Source organism: Phaethon lepturus, unplaced genomic scaffold, assembly GCF_000687285.1.
Source record: "Phaethon lepturus isolate BGI_N335 unplaced genomic scaffold, ASM68728v1 scaffold10290, whole genome shotgun sequence".
NCBI lineage: Eukaryota > Metazoa > Chordata > Aves > Phaethontiformes > Phaethontidae > Phaethon > Phaethon lepturus.
In genome coordinates, this window is record NW_010511175.1 from 64,575 (window position 1) to 84,362 (window position 19,788).

The 19,788-nt window shown below is 39.5% G+C and overlaps 2 protein-coding genes across 3 annotated transcripts in view; both read right to left on the reverse strand.

Annotated features, from left to right (window-relative positions):
• Positions 1-662, reverse strand: part of FBLN5 (fibulin 5) — a 47,827-nt gene extending 47,165 nt beyond the window's left edge. The window contains exons 1-2 of one of the 2 annotated variants that reach the window (XM_010283047.1): positions 580-658; positions 216-408 (exon numbers count right to left, since the gene is read on the reverse strand). In XM_010283047.1, coding sequence (XP_010281349.1) covers positions 216-232 — 17 coding nt within the window. In that variant the 5' untranslated portion in view covers positions 233-408; positions 580-658. Of the gene's footprint in view, positions 1-215 lie in introns of both variants that reach the window. The other variant, XM_010283039.1, reaches the window with a different exon arrangement.
• Positions 663-18,179: 17,517 nt separating this feature from the next.
• The window catches only part of LOC104617677 (thyroid receptor-interacting protein 11-like), a gene marked incomplete at its 5' end in the record, with an annotated part of 34,632 nt that continues 33,023 nt past the window's right edge, over positions 18,180-19,788 (reverse strand). Inside the window, 1 exon segment of the mRNA XM_010283058.1 lies at positions 18,180-18,388. Within this exon segment, the coding sequence (XP_010281360.1) occupies positions 18,180-18,388 (209 nt within the window).

Sequence of the window (19,788 nt, forward strand, 5' to 3'; positions counted from 1 at the left end):
TGCGGAGTATAAGCGCAGATCAAGAAGGAACTCGTCAGAGACAGCACAGCTTTAATAACAGACAGCTCGTCTTTCCCCACCTCTGACCATTGAGATCCTGTCTCTTTGCAAATGGCTTTAGCAAGTGGATTGGCATACCGAACCCCTGCTACGGATATTTTCCACAAGCAGGTTTTCCCTTCAGCAAGTAAAGAAGTTTCATGCATACCACTTACCTTTTTAATCCTTGCATGTCCAAAACTGTTGGGGAAAGGTGGAAAAAAACCAGAGTCTGTGCTGATGAAGAACTAGAAAGTTTTTCCAAACATTACCCTCTGCTAGCACTTCAGTTCCTCAGTCATTTATAGTCCAAAGAATGAAATAGCAAGTAACGGAGAAGATCGGGAGCCGTCTGTACCTCCTCAGACACTGGAGAGAATACAGAGAAAGCACCTGGTTTTGCTTAGTTCTCTTCTGTAATTCAGCATTAAACCAATTGGAGGAGGAATGTTAAAAATGAACACTTCATTTTCTAAGTATGTTAAACAATGCAAATGGGGGCCTCAGCCTGGGACAGCTGGTTTAGATTACAAAGCTCACCAACTGGCTAGACTCCTCACAACAACCTCGAGGAGCCTGCCAGGATGAAACACTAACAGCTTGAAGGAAAGCCTCTCCCGCTGCAAACTTCACAGTTAAATGTGCCTCAGCGCAGAGAGCACCGTTATTGGACAGAAACCCTTATCAAGGGACCGGAGAAGGGAAGGGATTGTTTTCCTTGCTCTGAGAACAAAAAAAAAAAAGTCAGGCTTTTTGGAGGCCCCTCTAGCCGGTGTCTCGGGCGATGAATATGCAACACTTGCCGCTTCGTGCCAATGGCGTACTGATGAAAGGTCTGCCCCTCTGGGAGGTGAATAACTTGAATTCATGACAATCGCAGCTACAGGAACTATATTGCTTGGGGATTATTTGAAAACAAGAATAAACAAATTAAACGTTCAAAGGAAAACAAATGGCTTCTCTACAAACACTGGCCCTTTTTAAAATAACCCCACGCTTAAGGAAGCTGTTTGTGAAATGAAATATTTCTCACGAAAGACATATTTTGCAAATCTCCAGTTATGATTGAAGAGGAAAGAAAGAACACTTTTTCAGGTGTTTTGCAACTTTGCTACAGGCAGAGCTTTAGTAGGTCAAGCAGAACATTTACGAGATGTGAGAGGTAAGCAATCGGATGCTGCAGAGATTATGCTAGAATCAAAGACGAACACTGAAATTAAATACAGACATAGACATTACATGACCACTTTGAACTTCTGTTGAGTATTCCATTTGAGGAAACCCTTTATTCCTAAGGAACGTGAAATGTCTGACAAGATAAAAATCTATCATACATCTCTCTGTTACAGAATGAGAATCAGAGAAACAGAGTTGTTGTAACCCATGTTCATAAAACTGGCCTCTAAGCATAGATACCCAGCTTGGGATACAAAGATTGAGCTGCTTCAGGGTTGCTGAGCACCCACAAGTCGTATTGGTGCCAACAGGAAGTGCAAGAGCTCTGTACCTCGCTAACTGGCCGTAATTGTCCAAATCACTTTTCAAAAATGACAGCACCAGACGCTCAGTGCCATTTCTGACAGTTTGTCTCTCAGTGCCTTGCTTACATCACTTCCATTGCATGGAAAATTAAACATTCTCCTAGAATTATTCAAAGTGTCATACATTTGCAGATAAACAACAACTAATTAACTTACTTTAAATAGACTTTCCCAAAGGCTTAACAAAAACTCACACAAGGGACTCCTGAAGAAGATTGCTGGGCGTGTTGTGACAGGAAGGTTTTGTCATGGGTCAGAAAACAGGCAAGAGAGAGAAAGCAAAGGCTGGGCAAATTTTCATTGTGGCAAAAGGTTAAGAAGTGAGTATTCTCATTACTCCATAAGTCAGCCCTTTGTTTCTCAATACCTCAATGATCTGGAGAACTAAGAAGTCTAGAACTAGCAGTGTTTTCTGTATGTTAGGTGTGTGAAGATCTACTGAAGCTATGAGAAACAGCTCTACAGTGAAGCAGATGCTCTGAGCCTCCATTCGGGTGGATGAAGAGCTTGCTTCCTACACTTGTTGATACTTCCCTTGCTGATCCATTGAATTTTTCTCACCATCACATGGCAAAATCATTGTAGGCATGCCAGAATCACCTCATGAGCGCAGCACCAGTCCGCTCCCAAAGAGTTGCCTCGGACTAAAGAGTCCTGATACCTCAACCAACTGGCAGAGGGGCTCCAGCACTGGAGAGAGGACGTGAATCCAGACCTGACCACCTAAGAGGCTCCCTTAAGAAGGGATACTATGCAAATGTTTTGATTTTTCCTGTCTCCATCTGACAGCTGGAGCGGATAAAATCCAGAGTATAAAAAGTGTACCAAACCACAACTTGGGCTAGTTTACATTCTGGTGACTTTTTTTCCTAAATAAAAGGATTTGATGTTATGGCTAAGTGGAATTTCTGCAGCACCTTTCTGTAACTACCATCAGCCACAAAATAATGAGATGCAGCCCCACCATTCTTACCGCTCACTGTGATATGAAGAGTTGCGTAGAAGAAAATGTTTGTGGTACATAAAAACCCTTTTGTTCACCCTATAAAAACATGGACAATTCAACCTATCTTTCAACACCATCTGCTGACATCTTCACCATTTATGCTTAGGATGGTGGCTAAAGTTCAGGTCTAGCAGCACTCTCACTTCAATGGTCTCAGCCATCCCCCCCTCCTCATGTTATAAAATCCACTACTTTATTTAGATTGCCTTGACATTTTCTTTGTCTTCATAAGGAGGTGCAGAACAATCCCCAGTATAAAATGAGGCTCCAATAAGTAACTGAGTATGTCTTAAAAGTTTGCTTTGTGCACAGTGAGGGTTGAAACTATAGCTCTAATTATGTTTAAGACTTGGATTTTGAAAATTGTGTAATATATAATCATAAGGGGCACATAAACTAGATTGTGTAACCTTACCTCTACCCTCCCTGGATGAGACAACCGACGGTATGAATTACGCCATGTTCCTGCAGATAACGCACAACGCTGGGTTAATGGAGACCCTCAGAACTAGAGAAGATAATCTAATGACTTCTGAATGCCAAGACAAAAGCTGTGTTTAGGTCCAGGAACTGAACAAGGATTAGCTACACTCAGCACTCCTGAACAAAAAGACTGCTTCACGAAAACAACTCTTTATCCACTTACTTTTACAAGACTTCATCTCCTTTTTTACTTCTGATATTATACTTGCACTTCTCCAGAATTATATCTGCCAAAGACCCTTCTTAGATGTTCTTGGGATTTTTTAAAGTTCACCCTCTCTGAACATTCTCAAGGACTTTGTCAAGCTGCATGAGCAGAGTCAAATCACACAGATCCGCATGGCGGTAGGTGTGCAAGCCCAAAGCCATGGAAAGTGTTGTCAGACATCTTTTACACAGCCATATGGACCTAAATTCCCTAAAGGACTTTGACAATAGCTGGAACTTTAAGGGCCTATTAGTCTGAGCTTTAGATGCTTAAAAAGTCCATTTTTCTCCTACCAAACCCTATGGAACCAAATATTTCTACCAGCAAAACTAATAAAACACTTAGAGCACAACTGCTGGGCATTCACAGAAACAATTGCATTTTGGTAGTACCTAAGCTCCATGAGATTCGCAGGTCGGGCTTTCTCCTGGAGATTGATCTAAGTGTTCTTGGAGATTGACAAACAAGCAAGCTTTTGATATTGTCACATGTGGACATAATACATGACAGGCAGTGATTTGAAAGACACACATCTTACCCTGATGCCACATAGGACTAAGCACATGGGAAACTTGGTCTCAAACCCTAATTCTGCCTGAAAAAAAGAAGGGCTTGTTTCTTCCGCCTCCCAGGACAGAATCCCGATTGCAACCTCTTGGTGTTCGGGGAGGGTTCCCTCTCCTTTTTCAAAGATGGACTACCTTACGCTATCAGCTGAGGTCTGCTTCATTCAATCTCTGAATTGTAATTGCCGTCTCATAACATGAACAACGCAATAACCTGTTCCAGATGGCTCTGGCCAGCAGCTTGAAAGCACAGCCCCACACATGTGTTCCTTTCTTAGCCAAACATAACACAAGCAAGAATTAACAGTGAAAATTAACATAATATGTAATTTTAAAAACATCACTGGTGCTAACTAAAATGTACTGCAAATGTAGAGCCTCTGAGATGTCTTGTTATGTCCTGTTGATTTGCAGCTCATGCTACTGTCGTTAGGAAGGAGAAAGCATAACAGTTCCCCTTGTGCTGCTGTCTCTTGGGGCTGAGTTGTCTCAGCATTGTATAGTTACCACCTGTGTGAGATATCCATGGGAAAAAGAGCCAATGCAGCACTTCTTCCTTCCCTCCTGTATGGGGATGTCACCTACCTGGCTGAAGCACACGTTTCTTTGAGATGACGATATTGCTGACGATATCACCGCTTCCCAAGAAGAATACACAGGGTGCCCCTTCAATGCTGCAGCAGATGGTCTCAGAGTACCCTACCAGACAGATCACTAATTTAAAGTTTTTGTTTTACCTTATCGAACTCTACATCTTACAGATGTAACTATCTTTACAGGTCTGTGGTCACTCTGATTCTGTTTTCCAACAGCACAGTTTCTTTTAGGAAAAAAGCAAACAGTGGGAAATCCAGGCACCACTGGATCCATTCTGAAATGTATCAACATTAAACACGGACTGGTATCTGACTCCACTTTATTATTGCTTTGAAAACATATTAATCATCCCATTAAATGAGGAATAGTGGGATCTATCAGGTACATACTGAAACCCTGATAAGTTAAACCTATGCCCAGTGAACTGCATCTGCTGTAAGACAAAACTATTCCAGGTATAGCTCCTCTAGCGAGATCACGTTTGACGTTCATCATTGCCTGCTTAGCTATGAAGTTTTCTAGGAAGGTCTAGGAAGGCCACCGGAGGCAAAAAATAGTAATATTCTTGGAAGAATGCTTCAGTATGGCCCAGGGTTTTTCCCCGCAATGTAAGTAAGGTAAGCAAGCAAACTAAAAGCTTTTTCATAACTTTCCCTAGAAAAATACAGAATCTTTCACAGCCTTTTTGGTGCATGTGACAACTCTCAGCAAGACCTTTCGTATTACTATTAATTTGCAGCAGTATACAACATTCTTCTTGATTTCTCAATTCCGGAATGATCAGCTTTAATGCTTTTAAAATTATTTTTCTGTAAAGAGTGTATAGAACATCATCCTGTAGCTAAAGGCAAAAGATCACCTTGAGAACTCACACCTTCCCCTTGAGTTGTTGGAGGTATCTAGAACATGATGGCCCAGCCACTGTTAATGCTTTTACTTTTTTTTCTGTTGAATCTCATCCTTGAGCATAGCTCTGGTAACTGCAATTCACATTTTGCCTGAGACCAGACAGACGTTTTAGTCTGTTTTTGTTTATTTTATAAGACTGACATGTATATAAGCTAGGCTGTGGTCTTTTCTCCGCTGCATTTTTGTCAAATGGTCTAGACAGTGTGGTTGAAAACAATGCTCTTTAATCTTGTGACAAGATGTTTACCAGCCCCCTTTAATAACAAGCGTATATCCTTTATGGCCAGTTTCAGCTAAGAATGACCTTCCATAAATAAAGACCTAAAACTCTTAATACTTCTGGACCAAGACTAAAGTCTGTTTCGCTCTTTGAGCAAGCCGACATTAAGTCTTTGCAAGTGCCTGGGATACAGCAAACATTGGTCTCCAATTATGACCAGACAGTTAGAAGTATGTACTAAAACCTCCCTTAGAAATATTCAGGACCAATTTATTTTACGCTTAAATGCCTCAAGACTGCAGCGTCTTTTGCAGTTTCTCAAGTTCTTTCCTAACTTGTGCACCACACCATATATGTTACCAGGCACATCTGGCACAAGAGCATCAGGCTGCACCTTAGAGCAGCTGCCTGGAGAGAGTAGTTCACCCTTCCAAGTGAACCTGGCAGCGTCCCTGTCTGCTGGGGCACGGGTGTTGGTAAAGCATCGGCTCCACCTGTGCTCCCTCCTCTCCCAGGTACCTGATTTGCATAGAATTTACATTTTTGGGTAGGTTTTCTTTTTTTTTTTTCCTTTTACTTCAGATTTAGTTGAGCATCCTTTCTCCCCCTTCCTTTTTTTTTTTTTTTTTTTTTTAATATTTATTTTAGTCTGCTTAGGCAATTCACTTTTTTTTTACCCAGAGCAAAAGATTGCCCTCTGTAAAATCAAGCATATTCTGCATTTTCCATTAACAGACTTCAAGTTCTGAGCAAACCCAAACAAGTCTGTGGAAATGCCATCCCTCAACGGGGATGTCTGAATGTTCACAAGTATGCGCACTATTTTTGTAAGGGCACCTGCCAGAACCCTGCTGATGAATCCAGAGTAGAAAAATATCTGACATCAGCCCTGTCTTCCAGAGCTTCTCTCTTTCCAAGTAGTGGAAAACACTCCCTTTTTAAACATGCTCCACTCTTATAGGTGTACATATCTGGTTTCTTTTTCCAATAAAACAATCAGCAAAGATGCCTACATTGTTGGATCTTTTCCTTATCTTATGATTTCCAAGATTATATGTTAGGCAAATATAGGAGTGGCAGAAACTTTCTGTATAAGGAGAGGGATAGTTTTGACTGTTTTGTACTTACTCAACTGCTTTCCTAACCCCAAAAGACATTTATAAGCATTTCTTTAATTTAAAAACTACTAATCTTAATTTACCTATATAATCCCATAGCAGGGACTACACTATCTCACAATTTACCCGTTTCCTTTTGGGGTTTTGCAAGTTCACCCTGCTATTTGGAAATAAATCGGCTGCGAACCTGGGCGATAAAAACGATGCGTTGTCGTCTGTCTTCAGACTCGTTATTCGCTGCTCTGCAGCGACGAGGGCTGCTACAAGGAGGCGAGTCAGAACGCTACAGGTAGCAATTCCACCGCGCAGGGGACGTGCTCCTGTTTGCTAGTTCCGCCGTGTGCGCGCTGCAGTGCTTACAAAGCCTTGCACAAGGATGCAGTTGGCAGCACGGATTGGTGTCTTTTTGTTTGTTTGTTTGTTTCGGGGGTTTTTGGGTTTTTTTGTTTGTTTGTTTGTTTTAAGTCTGCTGGCCTTCGCTTTGACTTGCACTGGTTGCCCCTGCACAAGGAGCTCAGCAGCACCGGGAGCTCCCCTTCGGAAGCAGCCTGGCTGTTCCCAGGGGCTGCGGGCAGTTTGGGTGCTGTGGGCAACCCGAACCTCAAGCAGCCATGTGAAAAGTCGGTGGAACTGGACCCTCCTCCCAGCAGAGGCACTTGTACTGCTAGCAGAGCTCAGAGCTGGAGCCTGATAAAGCAATCGGTCCCCATTTTGTCCACTGCTTCAGAGCAAAATTCAAGAAGCTGATGTGGTGCCAGGTGAAGAAAATAGAAAGGAATAAAAACTCTGACAGGTTAAATGTAAAAAACAGAAAAGCAGGCCAAGAAAGTTTGAGAAACAAATCGAAAGAGGCATAAAAGCTAGTAATAAATTCTTTTCAGACACACCAAGAGCAGGAAAACTGCCAAACAGGCTGCAAAGCCAACAGATGAACAAGGTATAAAAATAGTGCTTCGAAAAGATAAAATCACAGTAGAAAGTTAAGTGATTCTTCTTCATCTGCATTTGTTAGAGGAACTTCAAGAGGTTCCCAGAGTGGCATTTTTTTAAAAAAAGAAAGTAGTAAAAGCAACAAAAAAATCATACCTGGGAGGATCTGCCTAAAATTGAGGTGCCAGCAGAAAACGCTGTAGAACAAATCAAGAAAATGAAGAGTAGCAATTCATCAGAACTCACTTGACATTTAGAAAGTAAGTGTTGTAACAGAATTAAATATGAAGGTATGTAACAGCTGAACCATTTATCTTAAGTGTAACCTCTTACAAAATTGCTTTAGTGCTAGAAGAACAGAAGGTACCAAATAAGATACTGTATTTAATAGGTTTCCATGTAATGCTTACGGAAAGAGAGAACAGTAAATCCAATATATCAGGCAAATCAGTAACACGGCACAGGAGACTTAGAGTTGATCTTTTAGGCATAGATTTTCTTGAAGATTATTCTTAACAACTATGTATCTCAGAAAACTTGCTCTGATCCAGGGTTTACAGATTTATTTTTAAAATTTACTCTGTTAATCCATGCAACTGAAACTGGCTCCAGCCAACTCCCAACTGGTGACTGTAAATAGCAAACATAACATTTTCCCAGCAAAAACTTGTGAATTTGGGTATAATAGTTGCCATTTCTTTCTAAGTCTATGATTTCATCTACAGCCTTTGTAGCCACCCTTGGTAGCCCAAGCAAGGGACCATGAAATAGGCACTGAAGCTGTTAGCTGTGGCTGAGACTCTCAAGGGTCTTGGCACTGGAACATGCCATTAGGAGGTCTGATGAGGTACCTTTAGAAGACCGGGTGGGGGGGAAAGAGGGATGGACCCAAGAAGGTAAGTCCAACTGCTTTTTGAAGTGGAACTTCTCAGCACTTCCCATCTCCTCTCCTCCACATCCTATTTTTGGTGGCAGTCATAGATGCATCAGTACCCTGGGCAACTGAGGGACTCAGTGCCAAGCACAAAGTCAAAACCATGTCACTGTGACAGAGTACACATAACCTTCTTCCTGGGAGTTACAGGCTCAATTCAGTCTCAGTTTGGCCTTTCTCCAGGTTTGGGTTACACCTCCAGAACCGGAAGGTTGGCACTTCAGGTTTTGATCAATTGCAATGATTTCTGATGTTTCCCTATTCCATTTTAGTTTCTAATGAAAATCTTTTCTTTCGTGAGCCAGATTTACTAGTCACATTTGGCCAGGGCAGTTGGTTGCCTGCAAAGCATCTGACTATTAAAAGTATCACTACAAGGAAGCTGGAGCCACTGATTGAGTTCAGGAGAAGACCGTCACAGCCAGAGTGCTGAGGGCTCCCTGAAACCCAGTCCAAGTAGGCAGGCTCTGGGCAGCACACCGTAGCCGTAGCTGTCGTTCTGTCAAGAGTCCGGTGAAGACACGAGGTACCATCTATCCACAAGACCCCTGCCTGCAGGTGGCACTCTGTAGGTCCCCGATCCCGAGCACTCTGCAGACAGCGTGCTATTCAGAGTCTGGGTTTGGGTCCAGACAGATCTGGCAAGCCTAGTTATGACTCATTCGTTTTCTTTAGAATCCTGTACTCCTCAAATTTTTGTTGTTTCTTAATAAGTCTCCTCTAAGTTAGCTGAAAACTGTTAAACGCATCTGTTCCTGCAAATAAGGCAGTCTTCTGCCTGCCTCCAGTTTTATTAGCACCCACTACTCGAGAATACAGAGCAATGTGCAGACTAAATATTTTCCAATTCTATTTCCAGAAAAAAGTTTCAGTTTTGATGACTGTTTTCGGTGCTCCAGTCTACTGTTCAAGCCACTTTCTTTACTATATTTTTACTCCCGGTACAATTTAGTGTTGGATCCATGGAATGGTATGTAAACCAAAACATATGGATGAACCAGAATCAACTCCGTGATTTGCTTGTAATTCTGAAAACACCTTTTTATTATTAACAAAAGCATCGCTCAAGTACTTCAATACTTTACAACAATATAGACAACTGCTGCAGGAGATAGGGAAACATTTTTACACAAAGGTTAATTTTACAACCAACGTTTCATATGGCTGGCTCCTCCTGCGACTAGCTGAATCCTTTATTTCCCTTCCTACACGCAGTTTCTCAGACACCTGCCCCCGAAAGTGTTTGGGGTCACTGTCATGGTCACTACTTATTCTCCTGAGAAATAATGTTTGCAGCTTTCATCTTTTATACATGTTCCTATTTAGGAACTGATATTCTTATCCAGCTCACCTTATTTGCTCAAAACTGCTGCTACCTCTTATTGTTGCGCTATTTATACCTAGTTGCCACTTTTTTGCATAGGTTAAATGTATTTTTATTGACGATACTATTCTTACTGTTCAGGAACCACATAGATTCCAGCTACCCAAGTTGTATAAATCAGGATACCTTTATTTAGTTGTGTAAGTCCAGTTGCCTCTGCCGAATTTAACATGGGCTTCTGTCTCTCTGGGCAGCATCCAAAGGTCAAATTTTCAAAACCTTAGCGTGTCCTTAGCTCCTTACTCCCTAATTTATGAATATTTAGATTTGAAGCATGACCACTCTCGGCTTCCTGTTCTCCAGGGGTTCTGTTTAGCAGTGCTTCCCATCCCAGGGAGCCAGGAGCTACCACCGGTCTGCTTTTATTAGGTCAAGATAATCATCTGACTCTGCTCGCCTGATAGAATAGCCTTTGCAGAAAGCTGCCAAACGATAAAACACACACCATTTTGAGTGTCTTATGTGCTTCTTTTCCCTGACCCCTTGGACTATTAATTATTCCATCAACAAATATTAGATATGAAGTGGCTGTGCTACAGTGATGGCTAATAGTTACTATTTCACAATGGTAAAAGAAATAGTTCCTAGCTGCCCCAAATCTGTAACACCCCTTTGGTCTGTGCCCCAAACCTGGCCATGCTGTAATTCAGTCCGTCTTGTGTGACCATCTTGAAACTCACGGGGGGGTGACACAGGCAGCACCTGATGTTGCAAATGAAAATCTTAGGGTTAACCCCACAGAAGTACTTCCAGGACTTCCCTTACCTTGATGGTACTGGTTGATACCCAAACTGTATATAGACAGCTCTCCGAAGAGTTAGGCTTCCTTTACACTAGGGAGACAGAACAGCATTCCGGGTTGTTCGTACAGCAAGGGTCAGACTCTCTCACTTCGTTAACACACACAAGAAATACACATAAGGAGTTTGTTTCCCTGATACCATTGATCCATGGTCTGCCAGTGCTTCTAAATTCAGTTCTGTCAATCGTTGACAAAACCCTCTAATAATAGTTGACCATAACTCAAACATTATAATCTTTTTCCACTTTTCCACTTTTTCCACAGACAAATACTTTTTAAATGGTTCTCTCATTAAAACAAACAGTTAACTGCAAGCATTGAAAACTAGACTGTGCCATTGGGAAATATGATTTCTGGTCTATTCCCTGTGAAACACTGCATACAATTTCTTTCATTCATACAATTCCCACCTGGTACACATGCAAAGCTCTGCTGCTGACAAGTTCAGCAGCCATGTGAAGTACCAAGACCAAACTGCAACACTGCTTTCTTGGTAACAAGAATGGTCTTCTCAAAGCCAGAGGCATATTGTCAGAACTGTTAAAAAGCACGTATTGAGTCTCCAGCTGTTTCTCTGGGTATGAGCAGAAGACCACAGCCTGTCTCACACACTTCAGCAGGCGCAAATGTACTGACAAAAGTGAAGCTCAGAAGGTTTTGATGCAAGACTCACAAGAAATGATCTTTTTCTATATATTCATTTTTCTTACAGTTGTGGGAAGTTGTAGGAAGACAACTCTCACGTTGCATGCTCCAAATTACATTAGTTATTTTTGGTTTCATCAGGATACTCACAAATGGCAAAGTACATTCACAAAGACATTTTCTAGTCTTGGTGGTAAAGAACACCTTTTTCTTTGGAAAAAAAATCACCTTCAAATTTTCTGCTGTCAGATGCACGTTTTAGTTACACCTCAGTGAAGCACGCTAGCAAACACATTTCATCTTCTCATCCACTGGCAGGAAGTGCACAGAGTCTCCTTTTTTCAGCAGACTACGTTAAACTTAACTCACACAAAAAGCATACAGGCCCTTTAAGACATTTGCGATTGAGCCACCCAAACGTATGCCCCGTACAAACATTATAGCTGGGTTTCACTATTGTGCATTAACGTGTTTTCAATCAGGAAATCTGTTGTCCCACTTGTTTGCCAGTTTGACTTGTTTTCACACCTTCATGAAACATGTGTTAACTCCTCTGTTGTCACTGACTCTGCAGGTACTTGCTGGTTAACCATAAAAACACCCAAGAGAATTTGGGAATGGCATGTAAGTCCCAAGATAGGCTAGGTCATGCCAAAGCAAAATGACTTTATTAAAATATACTATGCTAGAAGTAGATGATTGAGGACTCCTGTGTACACACAAGCTTCCTTCCTGGGTCTCTTCCAGCCGACTGGGCACAAGAACCACATTCTGAACTTGTACAGGTTTTAGAATTGTAGAAAAAAAAAGTGTTTACACTAATTTCTACAGAATTCCAAGGGTAAGATGTTTATACTCCTGATATTTGACAGCAGATTGCTAGTTTGAGGAAGACTAGCTATATGCAGTATGATCCAAAGTCTGCCAGTCACTTAAGAAAATGGCAAGTTGTCTCTCCCAGAAGAAATCGAAACACAAGGATTCCAGGGATCCTTTCTCTATGATCTCAGGGAAGGAAACAAAGCTCAGGCCACAGCTTCTATTGTTGAATAAGAAGCTGCAGCCACCTTTTGCTTTCTTTATCAACTTAGGGCAAAATTCCAGCAAAATGGAAAACAGCTACAGAGCTTTGTGCAGCTGCTACCAGTGGTGACCAGAAACTGCCTACTGGAAATGTGATTATCCAGGCTGCTGTCGGCTTCTGGGGCTCAGTGCCATTGGCATGTGGCTGAATGGTCTTGAAGGCATAACTGTAGCTGTGAACTTGCCTCATCTGTGTATTCAGCAAAGTTCCTTCAAGCTTGAGATGTGGAGTTTGACCTTTTTAAGTGTGGCAAAGCTCCAATCCCTACCAACCGACACTGTATCTTTAGAATAGGAATTATTCTTTCATCTTATGAACCTAATGAACAGATTTGAATTTGTCAGGGTAATCAATGTTGACTTTGATCAACATGTATTAAATTTACCAGATGAATTTATTCTCACTTCACACAGACACAAGTCTTCTGGGACCATGACACTACTTTCATGTTTTTCTTCACTGCTCTATTTTCTAGTCCACCTAATAAATAACAATACAGCAAGACAGAGTCATCTGATGTCCATCTCCCCTCTTTTTTTTTTTTTTTACCTTGAGTTTTTGACTTGGTGCGAATCTGCATCTCTCTTTTAGCAAGGTGTCACTCCATTTCCAGCTGTGAACTCTACTACGTGCAAACATTTGAAAGATGTTCTTACCTCTAGTTAGGTGTTCTAGTAGCATACATGCTCAGCTTCTGCAACCAAAAGAGCCGTTCCAGCTGTGGCACTACAATATTCGCAAGAATTTATAGAGGGAACTCTAAATACCGTACTTTCACATTCAAAGAAAATATTGCTGTGGTAATAGGAATGGAACAGAATTGGCAGAGGCAGACTTTAAAAAAGGAGCACTTTCTTTCTGGGTGTAACATTCCACACAACTAGAACTATGAGTAGCAAGGAAGCTGCGTCATGTTTCCTCCAACGGGGAAACATTCATGTACGGTTCCCAATGAGAACAATCACACACATCCCCTGCAAATCACTCAACCCAAAGTATAAAAAAACCTCAAACCAAAATGGCTACAAATAGAGAAAAAGGAGTGTTTGCAGTCTGCTTAAGAGGCCTGGGAAATATTTTGGTGTTACTGTGGATATTCACAGTACTATTTATTAGCTGACCATCACAGACCAAAAAAGGTTAACCTATTCAAGGCAGTTTGGCACAGATTGCCAGAAACCTGAGTGCAAACAATATTAATTTTAAAATCTAATCTGTTAGAAGCTGTTTAATGGCTATCTTAACACAAGGGTAGAGACAGATTAATTCACTATCAGTGCTCAATGATGATGTACAACATCTGTGAACATTTAAAAAAAGAAATAGATCTAACCAGCAATGCCACAAGCTCAACAAGAAGGCACAGAAAGACCCCAAATGATTTAACATAGGCACTTACAGAACTGTAAATGCACCTTTTTATGTATGAAAAGATTAACAGTTATCTTCCAATTGGTATTTCCTACAAGGAAAATAAGCCTTTAATCATGTGATACAATTTTCTTCTGCTTGGCAAAATGTTTGAGAGTTTTAGCAGCATGGCTGAACTCCCAATTTGGAATAAATTTGTTTGAATTGGCCTTTCAACAGATCTAACACAACCAGCAAACAAGAGGCACATTTCTTTTGCGCTTATTCCGATAACACGCTTTAACAACTATTTGCTGCAAAATGTATTTCAGATACTGAAATTTAGAACGTCATCCTCTTCTATAAGCTTGAGACTAATACAATAGTCCAAGCCTCAGTGTTGCTACTGCTGTAAACAACGTCACATACAGATTATTTTTTCCATTAAATAAAATGCCAGCAGCTGTCTATTCCTTAATTTTTTTGTTGAAGACTGGTTTCCATATTTAAGGTTTGCGGGGCTGCAAATAAATTGAGCTGTATATAATGGCACAACACAATAGAACAAAAATTGTAGGCTGGTAATTCTTATATATTGTTTTCTAAGAAAGCTAATGAGAAGCTTTCCACCTGAAAGACAACTACTCAAGGCAACAAACTATTGAGCCTACTGGAAGGTGGGCAGGGGGAAGAGCCAAAATAAAACATACATACAATGTTTTTAATTCCTCAAGCTTTACTGCTCCCACTGCCATATGTGTCTACATACGCATAAGTATTTTATGTATTTATTTTTTAAACATTGATAAAAGTACACTAACACAAAGACTACTTTGGTTTGAATGTCTAGATAAATCAAAGACTTCCCTCTGTTTGAAAGAATGCATGAAGCTGTTATCCCAGCTATTTCCAGAGTATACTAATGTCTCTCTGCATTAAACAAATGTTCGCATTTCTTCTTCAGGTAGGTTACAAAAGAAGAATTTAATTTTATTGTAGTTAAATCTACTCACAAACTGGAAGTGTTTGGGAGGATGTGGCATCAAAGTTACAAGTATGTCTGATTAAATGAGTTGAGAAAATTATTCTTGAACTTTTATACAATAATGTGGCAATAAAGTCAGCAAAACTGCCAGTAAGACGACATCAAGGTTTAAAATTGCAAAGCTTTCATGGAGGTATGTGATAACATGAAATACTTACAAGGCAAGCATCCTCCATTCTGTCTCTTTGGCTTTATCAATCAGTCACTGCTATATATATTCCAGGTAGCCTGCCTTATTAGTAACTATTTATGCAAAATGGGTCAAGAACATGAATAAGAAGCAATAATAAAATGCAGGATGATAACTGACATTTGGTGGTGAAAAAAAATTCTTTCTACACTAGTCACTATAATGTGACAAATTATAAAATGCAGGAGAGTTTAATTAAAAAAACAAACCAAAAAACACAAAAAATGTGCATTCTTTTACAGTAACAATTAGAAAGATCAAGCAGTTACTTCCTTCTCTTCGCATAGAAAGCGGGATAAGCAAAGAACAACAAAAACTGAGGGAGTCTAAAGAGAACAGAAAATACTAACCCTTATTTTCCCCCCCTTATATCGAGTTTGCAAAATTAATTCCTTACTAGAATTCTGATGCCTTATCAATGAAGATAACCAACCAATGGCTTGTTAGACCAAACCTAGGACCATACTCTTTTTTCCTTGCAAAATCAAGGTGAAAGAGAACAATTAAGTTAAATGAAGAACAAAAATTTTCAGCTACTGCACCTACTCATAAATTCCACAGAGAATTTTTTCCCCCTGCTGCTGTGTGAAAGATCGACACAATTCACAGGATAGACTACATGAGTCACATACTTACATGTGGGAAACTGGTAATGTAAATATATATGAAACAGTTATCAAGGACAAAGTAAACACAGAAGAAAAATTAGAGGAAAAAATACATCCACTAATCTTTCAATAAAAACAAATCTTGAAGGTTTGTAATAGCCTGCGAAACAGTCTAAGAAACGAGAAACAAGGCAATGAAGTTTTCAGTGGGAAAGTACTGCCTTGAACACTGACCACATTTGATTTCTAACAAAGCAACAAAACCCACCAATGTAGTTGTGGAATAGGCCCTAGAACAGAAATGTCTAAGCCATGGGGATATTTTCCATAGTTTGACAGACCTCTTAGGACTTAAGGACTGAAGCCTCTTGCACCTCTCCTGTAGAGGATTTTCTTCTCTCCAAAGCAGCTTAATGAGGAATTCTGAAGTTCTTCAATACCTTTGCTTGGGTTCAGATTTCCCTCCCTCAAACTCATAGCTTGCTGTATAAATGGAGCTGATTTACAGCATGTAAATGTAAATAATAATAAAAAAAATTATTGGCATTTATAAAGCTTCCTAGAAAAGAAACACGTACATATTAAGTTCTTTGCACATAAAGAAAAAATTTGCACAAAAGAAGTTAAGATCTGCTCAGTTAGTATATTCAGATGATAGTGAGCAGCATGAGTCCATTTGTAATTTATAGTATGTATGCCACATAATTTTAAGAAATGAAACATTTCCTTCTGCTTTGGCTACCAAAAGACAATTTTATTTTGAGGCAGCTATATATCCTCAAATAGACAAGACTACAAGAACAAGAGAGACTGCACAGAAGCCATCTGACTTCAGTTTTCTTTATATTTGTTATAGGGAAAAAAAAAGGTATCTATTCCAGTGCAGTTTAAATGAAGAGGTACATTTGAAGTACCACACTGAAATGTTCTCAGCCGAGGTAATCTCAAATTCGCATTACATTTATTACATAATGCAGAATTTACTTTGGTATGCTGTGTGTGGCTGCTATCCTTTCAGAAATCAAATTGCCAAATGCATTAACTTGTCTATAATGAATAAAAAATTTTAAATAAAAATTCAGTATAGTCAATCCACTTCCAAATTTGCATAAGTCTTCCACGAAGCATTAGCATACTGGAGAAAAGGGACTCAAGCAGTTCTTAACGTAAATACTGTAATTAAAAAAAAATTACTAGATTTCAAGGCAACAAAAGAAATGAACTATTTGACCTCTATATAAATAAATGCAAAGCTTTCTTGCATTATTTTGGTTGATTCTGTGCAAGTTTCAGTAATTAAATTTTATTTAAATATAACTCTTACAACAATTTAATCCAGGATCTTAATGAAAAATGAAAAGTAAAGGTTGACAGTTCTAATATAGAACTTGCACAACAGTTACCTTAACACTGACTAAACAAGGAATGGCATACAAAAAAGATTTAGAAATTACACATTTTAAACTGTAGATGTTTTATCTCAGATTCACTATGAAGATGACTTTTATCCTTTAGTATGCAACTTCATTCTTTACCTGCCAAACAAAATGCACAAGTTATCACAGCAAAATTTACAGTATAATTGACTTCGGCCATGGTCTTACAAAGACCTATTTACACATTTGAGATAAGCATCTTCTTCCCTTTAAATTCTATACACATGTTTAAGCTTTAAGCCTATATTTGCATCTACAAAATCCTGCAAGATAAAAAGTCTCTTAAAAATACATCTTAGACCATTACAGTACAGTGTCTTTATATATGTGACCCTCTCTTTTGCTAAATTACCCACTCTTAATCACATGGATGCCTCTAGAAAAGGAAGCACTCACTTCCACAGTTAACTCCTTGGTGCTGATGAGTTTGACTGCTGCAAACAGCTATTAGTCGAGGCAGAGGGGGTGTCAAATCATTGTGCAGAAAGATATTAACATGACCAATCCTGTAAATAAGAGATACATGTCCTAGTGTACATTAAGTAAAGGTCATCAATCATGTCTGGGAAGACTGCAGCTGCTCAATAATCACACTCCCATATGCTCACTCTTATGCTTTGGAGTTTGTGTCATTAATTGAACACCTCAACTAAGATCAATTTTAGCTGGATTTTTTTTTTTTAATTCTTGTTCTTGAAGGCCCACTGCCAATGGCAGATCATTTTAATGGAAAAACAGATCTCAACACCAAAGAGTTAATGCTGTCTATGCATAAGGGAAACAACTCAGAGTATAACTAAGGTTTAAAAATCCTTCTAATTATGACCATCTAGAAACAAGATTCTTTTTTTCCTCAGTTTGAGATTTAACCCACATCCAAAATGAATGCCTGCTATAAAGGACGCAGTTATTCATGCCACCATTAGAATTTCCAAAGCACTGGTTAGTTTATAATTAAAAGCAAGGTACAATTGCAAACAAGTACGTGACTTTTTACAGAAGGCCTCATTGTGGTAAATTATATACAGCATAGTGTTCTCTTTTTCCTTAAAGTGCTACTATGATCACATTGATACAAGATCATTTATTGTTTTAGAAGGTCTTTTAGTACTGCACCAGCACTGGCATCAGGGGACACTGGCAGTGGTGTAAAAGTAGGCAACGCATCAGAAATAGGTTTCATAAGCAAATGTCCAGAACTACTAGCAGGTGTTATGAGAGGCACTGCTGCAGATCGAGGTGCTAAAAATGGATTTGTATCTGGTCTTCTGCTCATTCCCAAGACTGCAGAATCTGAAATGTAAAAACCAACCAAACAAACAAAAAAACCCAAACAAAACAACAACAAAAACAGTTTGTTAGAAAGCATTCATAAAGTCTACCCAACTTTACAGCATTTGCTCACAAACAAGTTCTAACATTGCCTATTACTTTTGCAACATGGAAATGCTATCTCCTTGCCATGGACTGTAGATGGTCTCAGAGACTTTCATTCTCTCATTTGCTGTCATCCTGGATCTCATCTGCCACTACTTCTTTTGCTGAAAAATTCCTATGTCTACACTTCAAGCCACCAGTGACAAGACTGACCTAAAGATAAGGGCACTCCCAGGACCTGCCAACCATGTTGTGCTTGTTGGCAGCTGAAATTCAGTAAGAGCTCAGGCTACCCAAAAAAACCCCAATTAATCTATACATCTCTAACAGGCAACATGAACACCCTTTACCAAGGTCCACTTGACACATGCAATGTCAGACATGAATTATCTGTCACGTTGACTCCAGCACTGTGCAAAGGCATAAGGGCCCTTGTGCATGCGCTACAAAGTGGCACGTGTGTGGGTTTCCCACTCCACGGTGTATTGGCACAGCTTCCCCAGGGTCAGCCCCAGGGTCAGCCCCAAGAAAAGCCCTGTAAACAAGTATCACAGCAGTGAGTGACAATTTAGTCTTCAGAAAAAAACTTAATGTTTGCTCATTAGTCAAATTCTAACAGAATTTCAGTTTTAATAAAGTATTAATAATCTATTTCTTTTTAATCTAACCACCAACTTGCCCTCCTCACTTTCCCCCATCAAATCCTCACTCAGCTACAGATGTAACATGTTCTCAAGGTTCCTACTAACTGTTTGAATAGGTGATTTTATTAAATTTTTTTTTTGTTTTAAAAAAGTTCTTTCATCATGCAAACATCCTAACTCTCATAAATGCATTTCTGTGTGGATATTATACTGATATTTGTGTCCAGCACTTAAACTGCTACCATATGGTTTATTTCTAGGAACAAAAACTTAAAGCACCCAAACAATTAAAGGGAGATATATAATGGCTGTCTAGCTTTACAAGGCAGCAATTTAGTTCCTGAATGGATAAAAGGACCAAGAATTTAGTTCATCCACACGAGGAAATTGTTTTTTTTTTTTTTCCCCAAATAAAGTAATTACTTTACCCATTATATTACTGTTATAATACAAGGAAGAAGAGTAAAAAGAATATTAAACTTAATTTAGGTTTATTAAAAAAATAAATACTGCTTTCAGAGATAAGTTGGTATTTCACAGTAGACATTTATACTGTGTAACATCCAACTACTTAAGGCAAATTGAAAGAGGTTTTTTAGCATATCTATCTCTGTAGATATATATAATACATAGGTTTTTGGGTTGGTGCTTTTTTTTTTTCAGTTTACAGTT